The sequence below is a fragment of the Polypterus senegalus genome, chromosome 8, assembly GCF_016835505.1.
Source record: "Polypterus senegalus isolate Bchr_013 chromosome 8, ASM1683550v1, whole genome shotgun sequence".
Taxonomy (NCBI): Eukaryota; Metazoa; Chordata; class Cladistia; order Polypteriformes; family Polypteridae; genus Polypterus; species Polypterus senegalus.
Genome location: NC_053161.1, coordinates 186,142,862 through 186,160,306, shown reverse-complemented (window position 1 = coordinate 186,160,306; position 17,445 = coordinate 186,142,862). Strand labels below are relative to the sequence as shown.

The 17,445-nt window shown below is 40.0% G+C and overlaps 2 protein-coding genes across 9 annotated transcripts in view; one reads left to right on the top strand and one right to left on the bottom strand.

Annotated features, from left to right (window-relative positions):
* LOC120533555 (NACHT, LRR and PYD domains-containing protein 1b allele 4-like) overlaps window positions 1-6,901 on the top strand; it is a 41,835-nt gene extending 34,934 nt beyond the window's left edge. For all 3 annotated transcript variants that reach the window (XR_005634534.1, XM_039760498.1, XM_039760499.1), the window contains 2 exons: window positions 4,603-4,776; window positions 6,237-6,901. Coding sequence is in view for 2 of the 3 variants with exons in the window: in XM_039760498.1 (XP_039616432.1) it covers window positions 4,603-4,776; window positions 6,237-6,345 (283 nt within the window). In the remaining variant the exon portion in view is untranslated. The remainder of the gene's footprint in view (window positions 1-4,602; window positions 4,777-6,236) is intronic.
* The window catches only part of LOC120533516 (gastrula zinc finger protein XlCGF57.1-like), a 695,777-nt gene continuing 683,101 nt past the window's right edge, over window positions 4,770-17,445 (bottom strand). For 2 of the 6 annotated variants that reach the window (XR_005634526.1, XR_005634521.1), the window contains exons 3-8: window positions 13,995-14,392; window positions 13,647-13,904; window positions 13,370-13,555; window positions 13,137-13,244; window positions 12,338-12,447; window positions 4,770-5,890 (exon numbers count right to left, since the gene is read on the bottom strand). The gene's annotated coding sequence lies outside the window, so the exon portion shown is untranslated. Of the gene's footprint in view, window positions 5,891-12,337; window positions 12,448-13,132; window positions 13,245-13,369; window positions 13,556-13,646; window positions 13,905-13,988; window positions 14,393-17,445 lie in introns of all 6 variants that reach the window. The other 4 variants (XR_005634523.1, XR_005634522.1, XR_005634525.1 and 1 more) reach the window with 4 other exon arrangements.

Sequence of the window (17,445 nt, the reverse complement as noted above, 5' to 3'; positions counted from 1 at the left end):
CAGGTCAATGATGATGTGATACTCAATCATAGAGGTCCTACAAGGTCTTTCATTAACCACTTCTTGGATGGACAGAATAGCTACTTCGAGCTCCTGTCATTGTGTGGTTGTCAAATTAGAACTGAAACTAAGGCTGTTTTTGAGAGTGAAGCAGGAACGAGGTTGAGCAAAATAGGGATCAGGGGTCCCATTCCTTTCACGGTTTCAACAGATTTATATATATATATACAGTGGTGTGAAAAACTATTTGCCCCCTTCCTGATTTCTTATTCTTTTGCATGTTTGTCACACAAAATGTTTCTGATCATCAAACACATTTAACCATTAGTCAAATATAACACAAGTAAACACAAAATGCACTTTTTAAATGATGGTTTTTATTATTTAGGGAGAAAAAAAATCCAAAGCTACATGGCCCTGTGTGAAAAGTAATTGCCCCTTGTTAAAAATAACCTAACTGTGGTGTATCACACCTGAGTTCAATTTCCGTAGCCACCCCCAGGCCTGATTACTGCCACACCTGTTTCAACCAAGAAATCACTTAAATAGGAGCTGCCTGACACAGAGAAGTAGACCAAAAGCACCTCAAAAGCTAGACATCATGCCAAGATCCAAAGAAATTCAGGAACAAATGAGAACAGAAGTAATTGAGATCTATCAGTCTGGTAAAGGTTATAAAGCCATTTCTAAAGCTTTGGGACTCCAGCGAACCACAGTGAGAGCCATTATCCACAAATGGCAAAACATGGAACAGTGGTGAACCTTCCCAGGAGTGGCCAGCCGACCAAAATTACCCCAAGAGCGCAGAGACGACTCATCCGAGAGGTCACAAAAGATCCCAGGACAACGTCTAAAGAAATGCAGGCCTCACTTGCCTCAATTAAGGTCAGTGTTCGCGACTCCACCATAAGAAAGAGACTGGGCAAAAACGGCCTGCATGGCAGATTTCCAAGACTCACACCACTGTTAAGCAAAAAGAACATTAGGGCTCATCTCAATTTTGCTAAGAAACATCTCAATGATTGCCAAGACTTTTGGGAAAATACCTTGTGGACTGATGAGACAAAAGTTGAAGATTTTGGAAGGCAAATGTCCCATTACATCTGGCGTAAAAGGAACACAGCATTTCAGAAAAAGAACATCATACAAACAGTAAAATATGGTGATGGTAGTGTGATGGTCTGGGGTTGTTTTGCTGCTTTAGGACCTGGAAGGCTTGCTGTGATAGAAAGAACCATGAATTCTACTGTCTACCAAAAAATCCTGAAGGAGAATGTCCGGCCATCTGCCCAGAATTGCCATCAAAATATGATGACTAATTGCGGAAGGCAGCTCACGTATTTACATTAATCCATGTTCTATTCATTGTCATTTCACATTTATGAATCCCATCATTGAATAAGGTGATAGCAAACCCACTGTGGCAGATCAGGTTGAATTCGCTGCACCCAAAATTCAAAGGTGTCAATCCGGAGCACATCAGAGTGGCTGAGAGACATGGCGCAGATCAGTCACCGACACACTGACACACAGAGGACACTTAATGTAAGCATTGCATGCATCAAGTGATCCACACTCCGTAGTTGAAATCTGCTGTACTGTGTATGTAAAATGTAATATTAATAAAAGTATGTGCTGCACAATTATAACTGTCATTCAAAAAGAAACAGTAGCCACTGTAGACCCTATGGTGGTGAAAAGAGATCCCAGCAATTTTTCAACTGAGTCAAATGATTTGTTTTGTTATACACATGAAACTAAATTTGAAGTATCTTTATTAAGGGTGTGTGCCCCCAGGTTGCCTATGGTGGCTCACCCCCTCTTCTGTAGCTCTCCTCACTCACTATTGGTCCTCGGTGGAACTCTTTTGCAACATTTCACACAGGGAGAACGCTAACCCATGCTTGCCTTATTACAAGGAGGAATCTCTATCTCTGAACCATCCACATTACTTGTTAGAGCAACATCACACAACTGAACCACTAGTGTAGTAGCGAGCAGATGTATATAATGTATGTTTTTTGTTTTTATTTATGCATGTTAAATTGATTGTATTGACGTGAGAGTATTGTGTGTTCTATTCTTCTAATGAAGACAAAACAAATATATATAATTGTTACACAGCAGCAGCACAGATGATGAATTCATTCTTATGATGTCAAATTGACCATTAGAAGTGTAGAAGTGTGGAGCATCCACTACAATACATAAGTGACGGAGGACACCATCAGTTAGGATATGTGCATAGTAAGTCAACAAATGAGGTGACAGCTGAATGCTTACTCAATAAAAAAGTCAGACCACCTTGTGATTCTGACCAGCTTTACAACACTGTTCTTAATCCATAGGCAACAAGACTGTGGCAGCTTTGATCTGATCTGTTCACTCTGAGTGCCGATCCATTTAAACTGGGCACCAGTTAAGGTATCCTGCCATTATGTCTGTATAGCACCTCACTGGGACTGGGACTGCAAAGTCAGACGTTTTCTTTCTTTTTACAGTATCTATCTATCTATCGTGACAGATGGCCGAGGCCCATGCCTGGCCGGGTCGCCCCTTCACCACATCTGCCAGGGTGACAAGGGTGGGAAGCCCAGTATTTTCCCCTGGACGCTAGATGGCTGCACCCCTGGGTTGCAGCGGTGCCTTGGACTCCCCCAGGGCTTCATAGGGGTTGGAGTTCTGTGCAGCTCTGTCGGGTTCCGCAGGTGCCGCCACACGCCACACACTTTCTTCTCCTGCACCACCACTCCTCTCAGGCAACCTCATCCTCCTCCACCTGACTCTGGCCATTGAGTGGTGGTTACTGGCTCCTTTAATAGGGCACCCAGAAGTTGACTGCCAACATCTGGCTGCACTTCTGGGTGTGGCAAAACCAGTGCCCAGAAGTGTCCATCAGCTTCTACTGCAGCACCCCTTGGCAGATCCTGTGGAACCCAACAGGGCTGCACAAAACTCCAACCCCCATGAAGCCCTGGGGGAGTCAGAGGCACCACTGCAACCCAAGGAGATATTGGGTTTCCCATGCTTGCTACCCCGAAACATATGCTATAGGGGCATACTGTCCAGGCATGGGCCCCGGCCATCCATCACACTATATATCTATCTATCTGTGAATGGCACTATATAATAGTTACTGGAAATAAATAGAAGGAGAGCAGTGACAGGGCATTGCCACTAGAGGGCAGAACTGAGAACAGCAGAGGACTTGGGGAACTGCAGGTTTGGCTGATGGTGACTTGGCAGACACTCGGATGTCTTATAAAATGTCCTGTGCAAAAGTGAGTGGGAGATGAAAACATTTAGTCTGTCACCTTGGAAAGAACTTCCTCAATCACAAGACCATTATTATTATTATTATTATTATTATTATTATTAACAGCAATGACTACTGGCACGTCAGGCACCTGATACTGTGATTGTGGTGCTCTAATTCTCCATTTGTCTGAAGTCTTTGTAAAATGAGACGATACCTTACCAGGTCTGTGTGACTGATGGCTTTTGATGTACTCTCATACATTAAGCCACCATCTTTAGTGCACCCCCTTATTGCCCACTGGCCTGTCCTGACTTTTATAAACAGACGTCATTGAAAAGGCAGGACATAAAGAAATGAGCTGCTGTTGTGACAAATTCAAACTGTGAGGACACAAACATGTCACTCATGTGACCCCCACACGTCCTGTGAAGTCAGCTGATAAAGTGCTGTGGATTTCCTTTGCTGTCATTTTGATCAAATCACTTATGAAAGAGCTGTGAATGGACAGCAGTGGTCAGCAGTCATGGGGGTCTCTTCACAGTCCACTCAGACCACCTCTGTGCCCACTGGACTGGACTTTGGGATGCTGACAGTCCATTTGAAGCTCATCCTCCTGCTTTATTACAAATTAGTAGAGGGAATTAGAAAACTGAGCTCAGCACCACTGAGGTGTTTAGTGGACAAAGGTCAGCTGGTCAATGTCACCGGTCAGTATGTGAGGTCTGAGTGGCCGAGGACAGAAGTGTCACATGTCAGTCTTGTCCTCCATGTCCATTATGTCTCACTCCTAAAGTCAGGCCCAGTGTTTGTCCTTTTAAACCAACAGAGTGTCATCGTCATCATCTAATTACTGTGACGGGAGGAGAGTCCATCATGACAAACAGCTGTTTGAGTGTTAAGCTCTGCAGTGACCAGAAAGTCTAACAGTTGTCTTTACATGATGTCTACAAATCAGACAAAAGCCTACACATCCTGAGTCCTGAATGACACAAAGAAATCCCACTTTGTCACCCTCCCATTGTCACCTTCTACAATTCCATGTGGACTCTCAAGTGCAGGACGCTGTCAGTCTCATTTCTTTGAGGTTCATCTCCAATATTAATATCCATGTGTCCATTTCAATGACCTCTCAGCTGTCAGTACAGCATTAAGGCCGGAGACCCTCTCAGGTGTTTGGTGCCTTACTTATAAGAACAGCAGTGGTCTCGGGTTCAAACAGGCTCAGTGAAAAGTAAAAATACCAGCAGTCATTGAGCTTTTGAGCTCTGTGGCCTTTTGTTTGTCTGTCTGTCTGTCTGTCTGTCCCTCCTCATGTCCTCACTTCTCTTTCTTTGTCTCCACAGCCTGGACTCATGTGGTCTCACCTCTAGATGTTCCTCATCTCTCTCCTCAGTCCTCTCTTCTCCACACTCACAGCTGACTAAACTGAACCTGAACTTCAACAAACTGGGAGATTCAGGAGCTCGTCAGCTGTGTGAGGGTCTGCGGACCCCAAACTGTAAATTAAAGACACTGTGGTGAGTAAACAGGGTGAGGTGTGTGGGGTTATGAAGTCACAGCTGACCACCTGGTGGACGGACTGATCACAGGACACCACATGGACTGACTGAAGGAAGGAGAAGGACAGGCAGTGGGATGAGAAGGACAAAGAGCAGTGGACAAGTGGAGCTGGACAGAGGTGACAAACAGGAAGGACAAAAAGAGATAATGAGAGATGACAAAAGAAGAACAACAAAGAGGAGGAATGAGAGATGAATTGAGAAAAAGAAGAGCAAAAAAGGTGGACAGAGAGAGGGACAAGGACACAGGGAGGAGAGGTGACAGGATCAGGACAGCAGGCAGAGTGGACAGGAGGAGAGGGTGGACAGGGTTATGAGGGTCACTTGGAACTAACAAAACAGAGAAAAGCCAATGTCAGTGGACAGGGTGGTGAGGGGACAACAAGAAGAAACAAGAGGACAGAAAATGAGAGAAGACAGGAAAGTGAGGAGGAGTGGGAAAGAAAACAATAAAGAGAGAGAGTGGGCATTAATTAAGAGAGCAGGTGACAGGAATTGACCACAGAGAGGTCAACACCATGTCACCTGGACAGACCATCTTCTGTTGTGATTGCTCTAACAGTACAATATAACAAAAGGCTGAGGCCTCTAGAATAGCCCACCAAACAAATGTCACCCCAGGCAGGCCCACCTCAGGCAAACAGGAGGCTTCAGGCCTGACTAGGCCTCAGAAAGGAGCTCAGGCTTTAAATTCAAAATAAAATCAAAAAGAGTTTTAGAAGCGTGAAGTGAGTCTGACCAGAGGGAGAACCATGAAAACTCCTGCTGGAGCAGAGACAAGTCCACAAGTGGTCTTTATAAAAGATGAGGTTTATTAACAAAAGAGCCAAAGGGGCTGCCAAAGGCAATCCAAAGGTAACAACATTCAAAAAGCACAAACTGTAAGAGAATCTGAACTCAAGAGCCAAAGGTTCAAAGACAATAATCAGAATTAAAAACAAAAGAGCAAAATACTCACAAAGACCACCAATCACCAGAGCACAGTCAAATGAGCCGCAGCCTTTAGCGAGTTGGGGGGCAGGTGGGCCTGCGTCTTGGGATCAAACCACAGAACACAAGGAACATGAGAAAACTGCAAGAAACACACATATTCAATACTAAGTAACTAAATTGATTAAAATAGCAGATAATACAGAATTAAACAAATAAGAAATCAACAATAATAATAAGAAAAAAAAAAAAATTGTCAGCAGGAGCCACGGAGGACCCCCAGCCTGACTAGAACACCTTCACTGAGATGAGATGAAACCAAAAGGCCTTCAGAGGACGGTGACCTGACTGGACAGTGAACTGAGTGACCAGCAGGCCGACACACGTCCACAGAGGGAATTTGATCTGAGTAGATGTGTCACTGTGATAGTACAGTGTGTGAGGTGGGGTCCTCTTATGTTTGTAACTCACACTTGTGTCGTTCACAGGCTGCAGTTAAATGACATCAGTGAGAGTGAGGAGATGAGCCTGAGGTCACTACGGGAGGAGCTGAACAGGACTGGACGGCAGGTGAAGATCAAGATATTGGAAGGCTGAACATGCTGATCAACTGAACCCAGTGATGGCGCCCCCTGTCCACTCTCTGAATTCTTCTATTATTTTATAATCCCCTCAACTCTCCTCCACATTTAATAAACTCTCCATGTTTTCTTCTCAGCCTGTGCTTCTTCTTTAAACTGACTTGTGTTTCTCCCCCATGTCACCCTGAACTGGTCACCAAACTCCACAAGTTCAGACCAGAGACCCCTGAGTTTCACCAGCCTGAAGACCACAGTGGGAATTGTCCTCTGAAACCAGCTGAGGTCACAAAGCCCACCGAAGGGAACAGCAGGAGCAAACACGGGTGGACAGTCCAGTTGTAAGGTGATGGAGAGTGTGGCCAATCCTGGCATTGGTGACAAATTCTGGACAGGCACCGGGCAATCACAGGTTGAGCTGATGGTGGTGTGATCAGAAACTTCATAAACCTACTGCTCCTTTGCATCATGTGGTGTTGTTTGAACCCGTGTCTGCTGCACTCCTTGTTCACTGCCTCATTTTCACAGAATTCATGGCATCTTCTGTTTGTGACTGAACTTCTGTGACACTTTAATACACACAAGTCTCAGGTTCCTTTGTCACTTCCTCATTGTCAACACACTGTCACCTCCAAATGTGTCCTCTTTAGAGAGCAATGGACTGAACAAGTGAGCCAATTAAAAAAAAATGAAAGCAAAAGGACAAGACAAGGAGAACTCAGGCCTGCTGGTCTAGAAAGTGTGAGGGACTGGCGGCCCACCCAGGGTTGAATCTCAGTCATTGGACTGAATATTGACCTAGAACTGGACTGAGTGGGTTCAGAAAATGAAGGGATAGAGGACAGTAAACACAACTGGGAAATAAGAGGAAGTAGAACTGGGATGAGTGTCCAATTACTGAGGGCCTGGATGAAGGGAATGTGAGACCTCAACTTAAAGGTGGGCTTCACCAGGACAGATGGACTTAAGAGTGTAACAGAGGAGAAGAAACAATGACACAAACAAGGGTGCAATAAGAAGAGCTACAAAGAGAAATATGGTTAGAGATGGGAGAGATAGGGGACAGATGTAGACAGAGGAGGAAAGTCAAATAGGACAGAGGGGGAAAGTCAAATAGGACAGAGGGGGACAATAAATGGAGAAGAGAAGGAAGAGGCCATTTTAAAGTGAAACAGAGGAAAAGCTGAGTCACGTTAGAATGGAGGAGAGAGTTTGATTTCCAAGGTCAGCAGCCTGTTTTTTGTTTGTTCTGGCTGTTTATTCTTGGCACTGTCTTTCCTTTAATATTTTATCCCTAACAATACTCTTTGGATTTTCTTCATTCAACAGCTTTTAAAGAACTCTTCCATCTCTTCTTGATCCTATTATGCTGACTTCAGACCACACTGTGCTTATCTTTCATTTGCTTTATCTGACTAAAATCTGTTACAGCCTTATTCATATTTGTTTGCTATTCTTTAAATCCTTCTCTCTTCCTCTTTGATCTGCAATTTTTCATACATCTCCTCCATTGCTTGTGCCTTGGAACCTGAAAGCTGAATAAAGAATGATTCAAACAGCCAATGAACGCCACATTGCAAGAGTCAATCCTACTAGAAATAAATGCAGGAATGAATTTCTCAATATCCTGCATATTTAGAAAATGTCTTCACTGTATTATTTGTGAGATGGAAAATCATTGAAAGGTTTGTAATGTGGGTTTCAATGTTAAAATGTCAATGCCTAAATTGCATACTGATTCAACACCAACAAAATATATTTCTATTGCAAATTTAATGTGAAGGATGTGCTCAAGTGGTTTACAACTTGTCAGTGAAGTAGTTATATGTATAGAAGAACAAATTACATTTAGATATGAATACTAAATAATAAATAACAAACAAAAGATAAATAATTAATAGAAGTAGAGTCCTTAAATATAGAATTGTTTTTAAGTCTCTAAATGACAGTCCAATGATAAGGTCAATGGGCCAGTGGGAAAAAAAAAAAAAAACTCCAGGCCAACAGACCACCCAGCCCCCACTGGGCATTCTGGCTAACATAAATGCTGTTACTCCTTTCTTTATGAGTTCTTTTGGGTTGTCAGCTTTAATTCACACATCACAGGCAGCTGCACAGAACTTTGATCAGGTGGTTGTGTTGGCGTAGAAAAGAAAACAGAGAAATTTAACGATTAATAATGATAGCAAATCCAGAGATTGCTAATTCTTTTCCTAGTTAGGGTAATAGGAGTAGAACGACACTGAAGCTAAACAAAGACAAAATTAAAAATGTGCAATTTTAGAAGTTTTTTTTTTTTTTTAAATGTCCCTCACTATTAGTCTGCTGTGTTTTTATCATTAAGGTCTAAAGTTATGACTTGGAGTGCAGGAGGACGGACTTTCCAAGATATAGGAAGGAGCAGATTATTTAAGGCTTTATATACCATTCATAACTATTTTAAAGTCATTTCTAAAACACACAGGTATCCAGTGTAACGATGCTAAGACTGCTGTGATGAGCTCAGATTTTCTTTTTCTAATGAAGGTTCTTGCTCCTCCATTCTGAGCTAACTGCAGACACTTGCTGTCTTTCTTAGGTAGGCCTGTTAGGTGTGCATTACTGTAATCTAGAGGACTAATAACAAAAGCATGAAGTAATTTCTCAGCATCTTGAAAAGTTATAAGAGGCCTAATTTTTGCAATGTTCATTAAGTAACTGAGTAAAGTTATTTAGAGAGGTTGAGGTGTGTGAAAGTTTATATGTGTGTTATTAAACTCAGGAAATTCAAAAACAATCAAAGATTTAAAAGTAGAAATAAACTCAATTGATCATTAAAATAAGTAGGTGGTAGGAAATAAAATGATGTTGAATATACGCTACATGACTTGTGACTAACTAACTTTGTAACTAACTTTATTATCCTATAGAGGGAAATTCATTTGTTTTTTACATTAACAATAAACTTACATAGTCACGGTTTTTAAATGATAAAACAAACAGAAAAGAGAAAATACAGTAATAGGAACCACATATATCTAAACACCAACACGCATGCCTCTGTTAAATATCCACACACACATACAAATGCAAATACAGACACTAAAAAACTTTATGCTCATCTACACAGTGGCGCTTACCAATCTGTCGTGTCCATGATGGACGTGTTTTCTTGTTATCTGTTCTCATTAAACAGCCTGATTGCTGAGGGTACATAAGAGGATTTTGGTTTAATCCATTGTGAGAGATGGACATCTGAAGCGGGACCCGTTAGCGGCAGTGTTAATTTTTCTCTTATTTTTATTATCCCAATGTATCCTGTATTTACCCAACTCGAGGAGGTTCTATTACAGTATATGCAAGCTTATATAAACATGAACGGTAAGAAAGGGGATCAGAAGGAAATGGAAAAGAAACCCATAGATACACCCAAGCCTAGACAGGCATCAAGTCCAAGTTCAACCTCAAGGTATGCCCTTACAGAGACAGAGCCGGAGCTGACGGGTGAAAGCACAGATCTCCCAGGACCCCTGGCCACTTCATTGTCTCCAGCTGAGAGCAAAAGTGGGAGCGAATGTGCAAGTGGTGCAGGTCACGATAGCTCGTTGATTCCAGATCATCACTTGAAACTGGAAATGGCCTTGCCATCCGTGTTATCATCTAACTTCCTGAATACATAAAATAACTTACAATAAAGACAATCATTAGCACTGCTCTTTATTTAAGCATATATCAGTATGCAACAGCGCTACTGCTGTGTTTACAATAAAGAAACAGAGAAAAACATGAGCACATGAAAATTAGTTGATGCAGGAAGATTATCTTGTATATAACACAAAAGTCATATCCATATAATTATTGTAAATTGTAGTTCAGGACTCTCATCCCGTCACAACTCACAGTCAGAAATGCATAACAAACTTGCAAAGTTTTAATAGCGATAACTACCAAAACACAGGACAACAAAAATACAACCTAACATGTTAAAATCCACAAAAAATCTATTTATAATTAATCTAGTTGATTTTCAAATATTATGGTAATTACATACAGTACATTATAGACATCCATTTCCTGTACTACATTTGGCTCACAATTTTTCTTCTACCATATTTGCATTTTCCCTTCAAATTATTTTGAATGTATGTACAATTTTTTATTAATGGTTTCTAAATCACACTTTACTAATTTACAGTTACACTTAACCAATCAATTTGCTTCAGAATGTATAAAGTTAATGATGTTGGCCAGGTTTAAGTAGTGCCTCAGTGATTACTGACCAATAAACTGTTTCCATTCAGCTAAGGCTGTCCTGTATGATGCACTTACATCCGTCACATGAATTGTGTCCAGTAATATTTCAGTTTGAATTACAGAGAGGACAGCGACAATGCACTTAGTATACCATAAGGTACATGATACCTTCCTGCAACATTTCTTATCACAGGTTCACTTCCAATAGCCAGCATGCAGTTATCTTGGTCCACAATAAGGACGGTGCTAGTCAGCGGTCAGTGTTTGCTGTAGAAAACATGCATGCATACATGCATACATACATACATACAGTGAACATTGACCCGGACACAGACAGACGGACATCATATCATCACCACACACTGTTTATTTACAACTATTATGTACAAGAGTCACGTGCTCACACAACCCCAGTGCCTCTTGCACCGATTCCCCAATTGTCCAGGCTCAGTCTTTTGTGCCTTTCCTTCCTGGCCGCCTCCAGTCCTTGCTCCAGCTCTGTCCACTACCACCTGACATCCACTATCGACTGAAGGGAGGCGGCCCCTTTTATAGGAACCCGGATAGGCTCCAGCTGCTTCCCGGCAATTAGTCATAGCCACACCCCAGTGTGGCGGAAGTGCCGGCTGCGAACCCGGAAGCCGTCCGGGTGTCCCCTGTCGTCTTCCCCTCAGCACTTCCTGGTGTGGCGGAAGTGCTGGGCTCCAGGGTTCCTCAGGCACCTGGGCGCCGCCTGATGGTGGCCACGGGCCCCTACAGGGCTGGGCTTCCAAGCCCTTACCCGAGGCCCCCAACATAACCAGGACCGACGCCCCCTCTCGGTCTGGAGGAGGCACAAGCCCTCCTCTGGTCCTCCTGGGCGTCCCGGCCGGGCACCAGAATACATACATACATACCTTGTAATTAAAATAGCAAAGAAGTCACTAAAAATTCAACATTGTTATATTCTGTTGGGCCCTTTTATTCAAACCGTTTAAAGTTTAATTGTTAGGTTATATAGTATGTTAGTTTATGTAGCACGGTGTTGTCAAGTTATATAGCATGGTGTTGGGAGTTCAAGTTACAGGAGGTTCTGCTCAAGCTTTATAACACACTGGTGAGTCCTCATCTGGGAGTCCTGTGTGCAGTTTTGGTCTCCAGGCTACAAAAAGGACATAGCAGCACAGGAAAAGGTCCAGAGAAGAGTGACTAGACTGATTCCAGGATTACAGAGGAGGAGTTATGAGGAAAGATTAAATGAGCTGAGCCTTTACAGTTTAAGCAAAAGAAGATGAGGAGATCTGACCTTAAGCGCTTTAAGTAGTGAGAAAAGCCTATATAAATGCAAAGAATTTTTTTTTTTTTGAAGTGTTTTAAATGAAGGGAATTAGCCCAGTGGATCGAGACGGTGACTTTAAAATGAGTTCATCAAGAACACGGAGACACAGTTGGAAACTTGATACAGGACAATTTCGCATAAACATTAGGAGGTTTTTCTTTACACAAAGAACGATAGACACTTGGAATAAGCTACCAAGTAGTGTGGTACACAGGACGTTAGGGACTTTCAAAACTTGACTTGATATTTTTTTGGAAGAAATAAGTGGATAGGACTGGTGAGCTTTGTTGGGCTGAATGGCCTGTTCTTGTCTAGAGTGTTCTAATGTTCTAATGTATAATGTCATTCCTGTAGCTAACATTAAAAACAACCCTGAAAATTGCTGCTAGTCACAAATGAATAGAATTGCAGTAATGGTCTTTATTTTTCCTTTAAACAATGTCAAAATGCAAAGTTTTACCTTAAGGCCATGAACTGTTTCTTCACTTTTGTTTCCCAACTTTTTTGGCGGTAGAGAAAGTGAAGGAAACACGGATGGCAGAGCGCTAAACATGGCAATGGCATTTTTCACTAATGGAAAAAAAAAAATAAATAAAAATCTTATTAAATATCTTTCGCATTATGTTCTAATATAACTCAGACATTCTCCTTTTAATGAAAACAACTTACAGCAAGCTTTAAATTAAGAATGATTTATACCAAAAATTATATGATGTCTGGTATTATTTTTTACCTACAAATATGCTAGAACATGAATGAACAATTGAAATGAACCTTACATAGATCATATTTAAAGTTAAGTATTCTTTAAAATATTGCTTCATTATTTATACCTAATAAAAGGATAGTGTCAGTTAGTTGTCTTAAAAAGATGCTAGACAAAACTATTTACAATGCTAATAAATAGCTTTATAAAAGCATAATTAAAGGCAAAAAATTATTTCAGAATAACACAGTACAACATTTCTAATACAATGAAGAAAAAGGAACCTGGAATTCACAAATCAACAGTTACTGGCAAAGAGAGCAGCAATAATATTTTGCATGAAAATTTCTCAAAGTTTGGCTTACTATAATATAGACTTGGTCTTTGTGGAAAAAAATGGCATAAAAAAGTGTAACCCTTTGAGCATCAACTGCAAAATAACATTAAACAACTTCAATTTGTCTATCATTTAGGCCTATCATGCCGCAACACTGAGTAAAGTGCATAACTAACTATAAAATGAATTTAAATATACATGACAAATATTACCCACATATGTGGAGGCTTCAGGATCTTCTTCATTACTCCATACAGCTGTGCTTTTCCATAAAAACTGGTCCATCTGCTCTGAACGTCTGTGATGTAGTTAAGATGATTCCAACTAAGAATACAACGCATTTTATCCATTACCTATAAAATAACTACACTCTAAGTCAGCACATATTTTGTTTTAAGAAACCATTTTCAAAAATATTTCAGTCAAATGTCTGTGTTTTATGTACTTACATGATCCAGTTCTTTAAAGCCTGGGTAAGCCTCCCATATAATCTATAAATGACCTCTGTGCATTAAATTCATGATCAAGGAGCTAGATAACAGTGAATGTATTTGGTTTTGGTTTCTTGTAAAGGTCCTGTAGTGTTTTGCAGTGCCTGGCCTGTATTTGGTGGTTGTCAACTATTGTGTCAACAGCTGCAAAAACATAAATGAATAATGAAATCTGTTGTGCTGTCTAAACAGTCTGAACTCAGATGGGATACGACCATCTCTATTGTGCACTTACCAGATGGTTCACATTCCCTCTGCTGTAACTTCGTGGGTACGACTAGAAGGCGACACGTTAACAAGTGTCACTAAAGCAATAGAATTCTCCGATGATGCAGTGGAATCGGCCTCACCTGAATTCTCGACTTTAGCAGCATCAGGCTTGTCGGTGGTGACACCGAGACATCTCTTTATTTATATGAGGCATACAGTCCTGTCACTTCTGAGGTGTGCGGATATTCTGTAGCCTTTTCAGAAGTTGTTTAAACACAGGTTCCTGTAATGAGATTACACTCTTTAAAAAGTGAATACAAGGTGTGACTGCTCAGTCTAAAACCCCTATAAAAAACTAGTTACTTACACTCACCAATGAATTTTGATCTTCAGCTGCACATAGTTTTGGATAATACTTGACTATACGTTTTGCCATTGAAGAAATCTCATGTTTGGAGGTATAGTTGTCATCCCTTGTTGTCCTCAGTATGGGCACCATGTTGCATTTCTAATCAATCTTTTTGAAAGTATCCAATGCTCCTCTTTCCCTGTGCGCTGCAGTGTTTTCTGACCTGCTCCAACTCACTATCACTATGAAGGATGTATTTGGGGCTTGGGAGTTGAATAATTTTAGAGTGGCTGGCTTCTCCCTTGCTCACTGGATTGAGGGGTAGGTGAAAGACTAGCATTTCTTCGAGTATTGCATTCAGAAGAGGAGGGAGATGTGCAGCTGTCTTGTAAGTTATCTTGCTGCACAGAAAACTGCAGCTTCTGTTAAAAAAAAAATACAAGAAAAGGGCATTGAAAATAGTCACCAGTTATCAATAAACTGTTTATGAATTATGAAATGTGATGAAGCCTGACAAATGGAATTTCTTTTTTTTTATTTAATGAAAATGAAATTAGTAATCAAAGACAGCATTGCTCAAATATCTGACTGCTTATATTTTCATTGTTAAAATTTTTAGATAACTAAAAACAAGATAGTAGTCATCTTCTTTACTTCCTGATAAAACACAGAAACAATATGTGCTCAGTTATCTATTGATATGGAGTATTTTCACAATATGTTGTATTGAACTAACGAAGTGCTACATGAGTACTGTGGAATTCTAACTTGTGTGTGCTAACTAACATGTAACACGCCATTCTCTGGTGCCATGATCAAGTTTATCAAAACATCTGAAAATTAATATAGACTTTGTATAAATGACAAACATACATAAATATGTGTTCACACAAAGATTCATATGTTGAGGTAAACATGTTGGGGCAACAGCCTTGATGGATACAGGAGGTGTCCTGTGCTCAGGTGTGAAATTTCAAACTGCTTTTACTGAATTATGGAAAATTTGAATTGAGAAGGACCAAGCCCAAGTTTCTACTCTTCAAATTTCCACATCTATAAATATATATTTATGTTGTCATCACTTTCATGTCATAAACGTCCTTTTCCCTATTATTTATATTTCGCCCCTGTTTGATCTCAAATATCACCAGGACATGGATATTTCTGACATAAAAGTTGCTACAGAAGCCTTTAATCTCAATAAAAAGAACAAATCAAAAGTGATAATAACTACATTGTTTACTCAACAATATTTCTTAAATAAATAAATAAAAAAATAAATAAATAAATAATGCTGGCCCCTTGATGTACTGCTGGCCATGAGGTTTTCTTTGAAGGAAATGTTCAGATCTTCACGTGATAAGAGTACCTGGAAGATCTTCTGTAACATTTGAAACTTGAAAGCAACAGAGAAGACCAGTAATTCATTCATATTTGGACGTTATCTGCACAATTACCGGCAGTTATATCCAACTCAGGTTTTAGGCTTTAAGCTAAATTTCCAAATTTTGATAACTTTAAGAGTTTCTTGAAAGATGGTACAAGTGCAAATCATGATACCCTTTTAAGAATGTTTTATATTTTCTTTTCTCAACAAGTATATCTTACTGAGTTTTTAGGCAAGTAGAAATGTCCTACAGAGGTCTTATTACTGTGTTGCCTGATCAAGGACACGATACGACACAAAGTTAATTTGTGAGAGTATAAAATTAGCAGGGTGTTAACATTTCACTCGGACTGGGGCCTTCACCCGTGCCATTAAAAGAATAAAGAGCACTGTCTCACTCAGGGCTGGCTCCAGAATTTCGAGGAAGCTGTACAAGTCGCTCCCAAACCTTGGATTTTTTTTTATAGGATGCACTCATGTATGGTATTGATATCGAAGGTAAGGGGGATGGGTACCCCTTTGCTGTTTCAAGTGCAGCGATCTTTTTATATTCAAGCAATGAGTTTACAATCGTGGTTACCTCAAAATTGATAATTTTAAAATACTGGCCTGTAAATTTTAAAGTTTTTCTTTACAGGTATCTGTAGTAGTAAGATTAAGAATGTAGAGAAATGATTAAATTTTGCCTGAAGAAGGGGCCTGAGTTGCCTTGAAAGCTTGCATATTGTAATCTTTTTAGTTAGATAATAAAAGGGGTCATTTTGCTTGGCTTTTCTCTTTTCCCTGTTGTTGCTGTGCAGCCTCAAACCACTCATTAATGTTTAAAATGGCAAGAGAAGCACTAAATGTACCAATATGTTCGAATGCAATTACTGCGTGCAGTGGAAGTTACAATTCAGGCCAGCGTTTGCTGGATAAATGTGAAAACCAGAAATGAAAAAATAAATATTTATAACATAAACACCTGCATTTATTTATTTTTTTTATTTTGTGTAATGGTTACACGAATCTAACTTGCCCCACTACTTCTGTTTTCTGTCGTAATGATTGTAGGTATCAACATGGACACGTGAATTCTCGTGGATTCATAAAAACAGAATGCACTGCAGCAACAGTAAATGTCAATTAGAAACTTACCTTTTAATATTTCCAGTGTGACTTCATCAAGTGAATCCACTGGTTTATATGCGGAAATGTTACTTATCAGCTGCGAAGAGCAAAGCAGTACTTTAGCTCTCTTTGTAATGTTGTTAATAACCGTATGGTGAGAACGTTTCGAAATGTAACAGCTGATGCACAGGAAAGCTAAGGACGCTTCACAGGGAGCGCGTTTACGCATGCTCAAAGAAAGGCATGTTCTATTATATCCAAAGAAGGGGTCAAAAACAGCGCAGGATATTATATCTGAAAGAAAAAAAAAAATAATTGGATACTGCAAAGAAACTAACTAACCGTTAGCTTTTCATATACTCAATGTCATGGACGTGTTTTTTTTTTTTCCCTAAAATAATGGAACGATCCTGTATATTGCACCACATAACGGCTACCATTGCTCAGCACTCGTGCTTTTGCTGTTTAAACACCAAAGATGATTTGCCATTGTTTTATTTGCTGCTCATTTGTGGCTTTGAGTTTAAAACGACTTTTGAACCATATCAGCACTACACATTATATTGTTTGGAGTTTCAAGTTCATGAAGCTGTGTCTTTGATAGAGATGTTTTGTCATTTGAAATTAAAATCCCTAACCTGAATAAGTCCAACCGTTTTGTTGATTCTATGAAGCTGGTTGATTTTAATTCCAGTGAGACTATATGACTGAAAAACAAAATATATATTCTTGTGAAGTACTACCATGGGGATATCATTGAACTATATAAAACTTTTAAAGATTCCTAAATTCTTGAACTTTTCTTTTTATGTTAATTAATTCCAGCAACACCGTTTGGATTAAGCCATTTATTTGGCACAGTGACAAAACTCTTGCATCAAACCACCAGATACATTTTTTTATACAAGAGTCGTTTTAAAACGTGGAAAACCATTTTGATTTGAAGAAAAATCCTACCATATCTCTCTCTCTCTTATA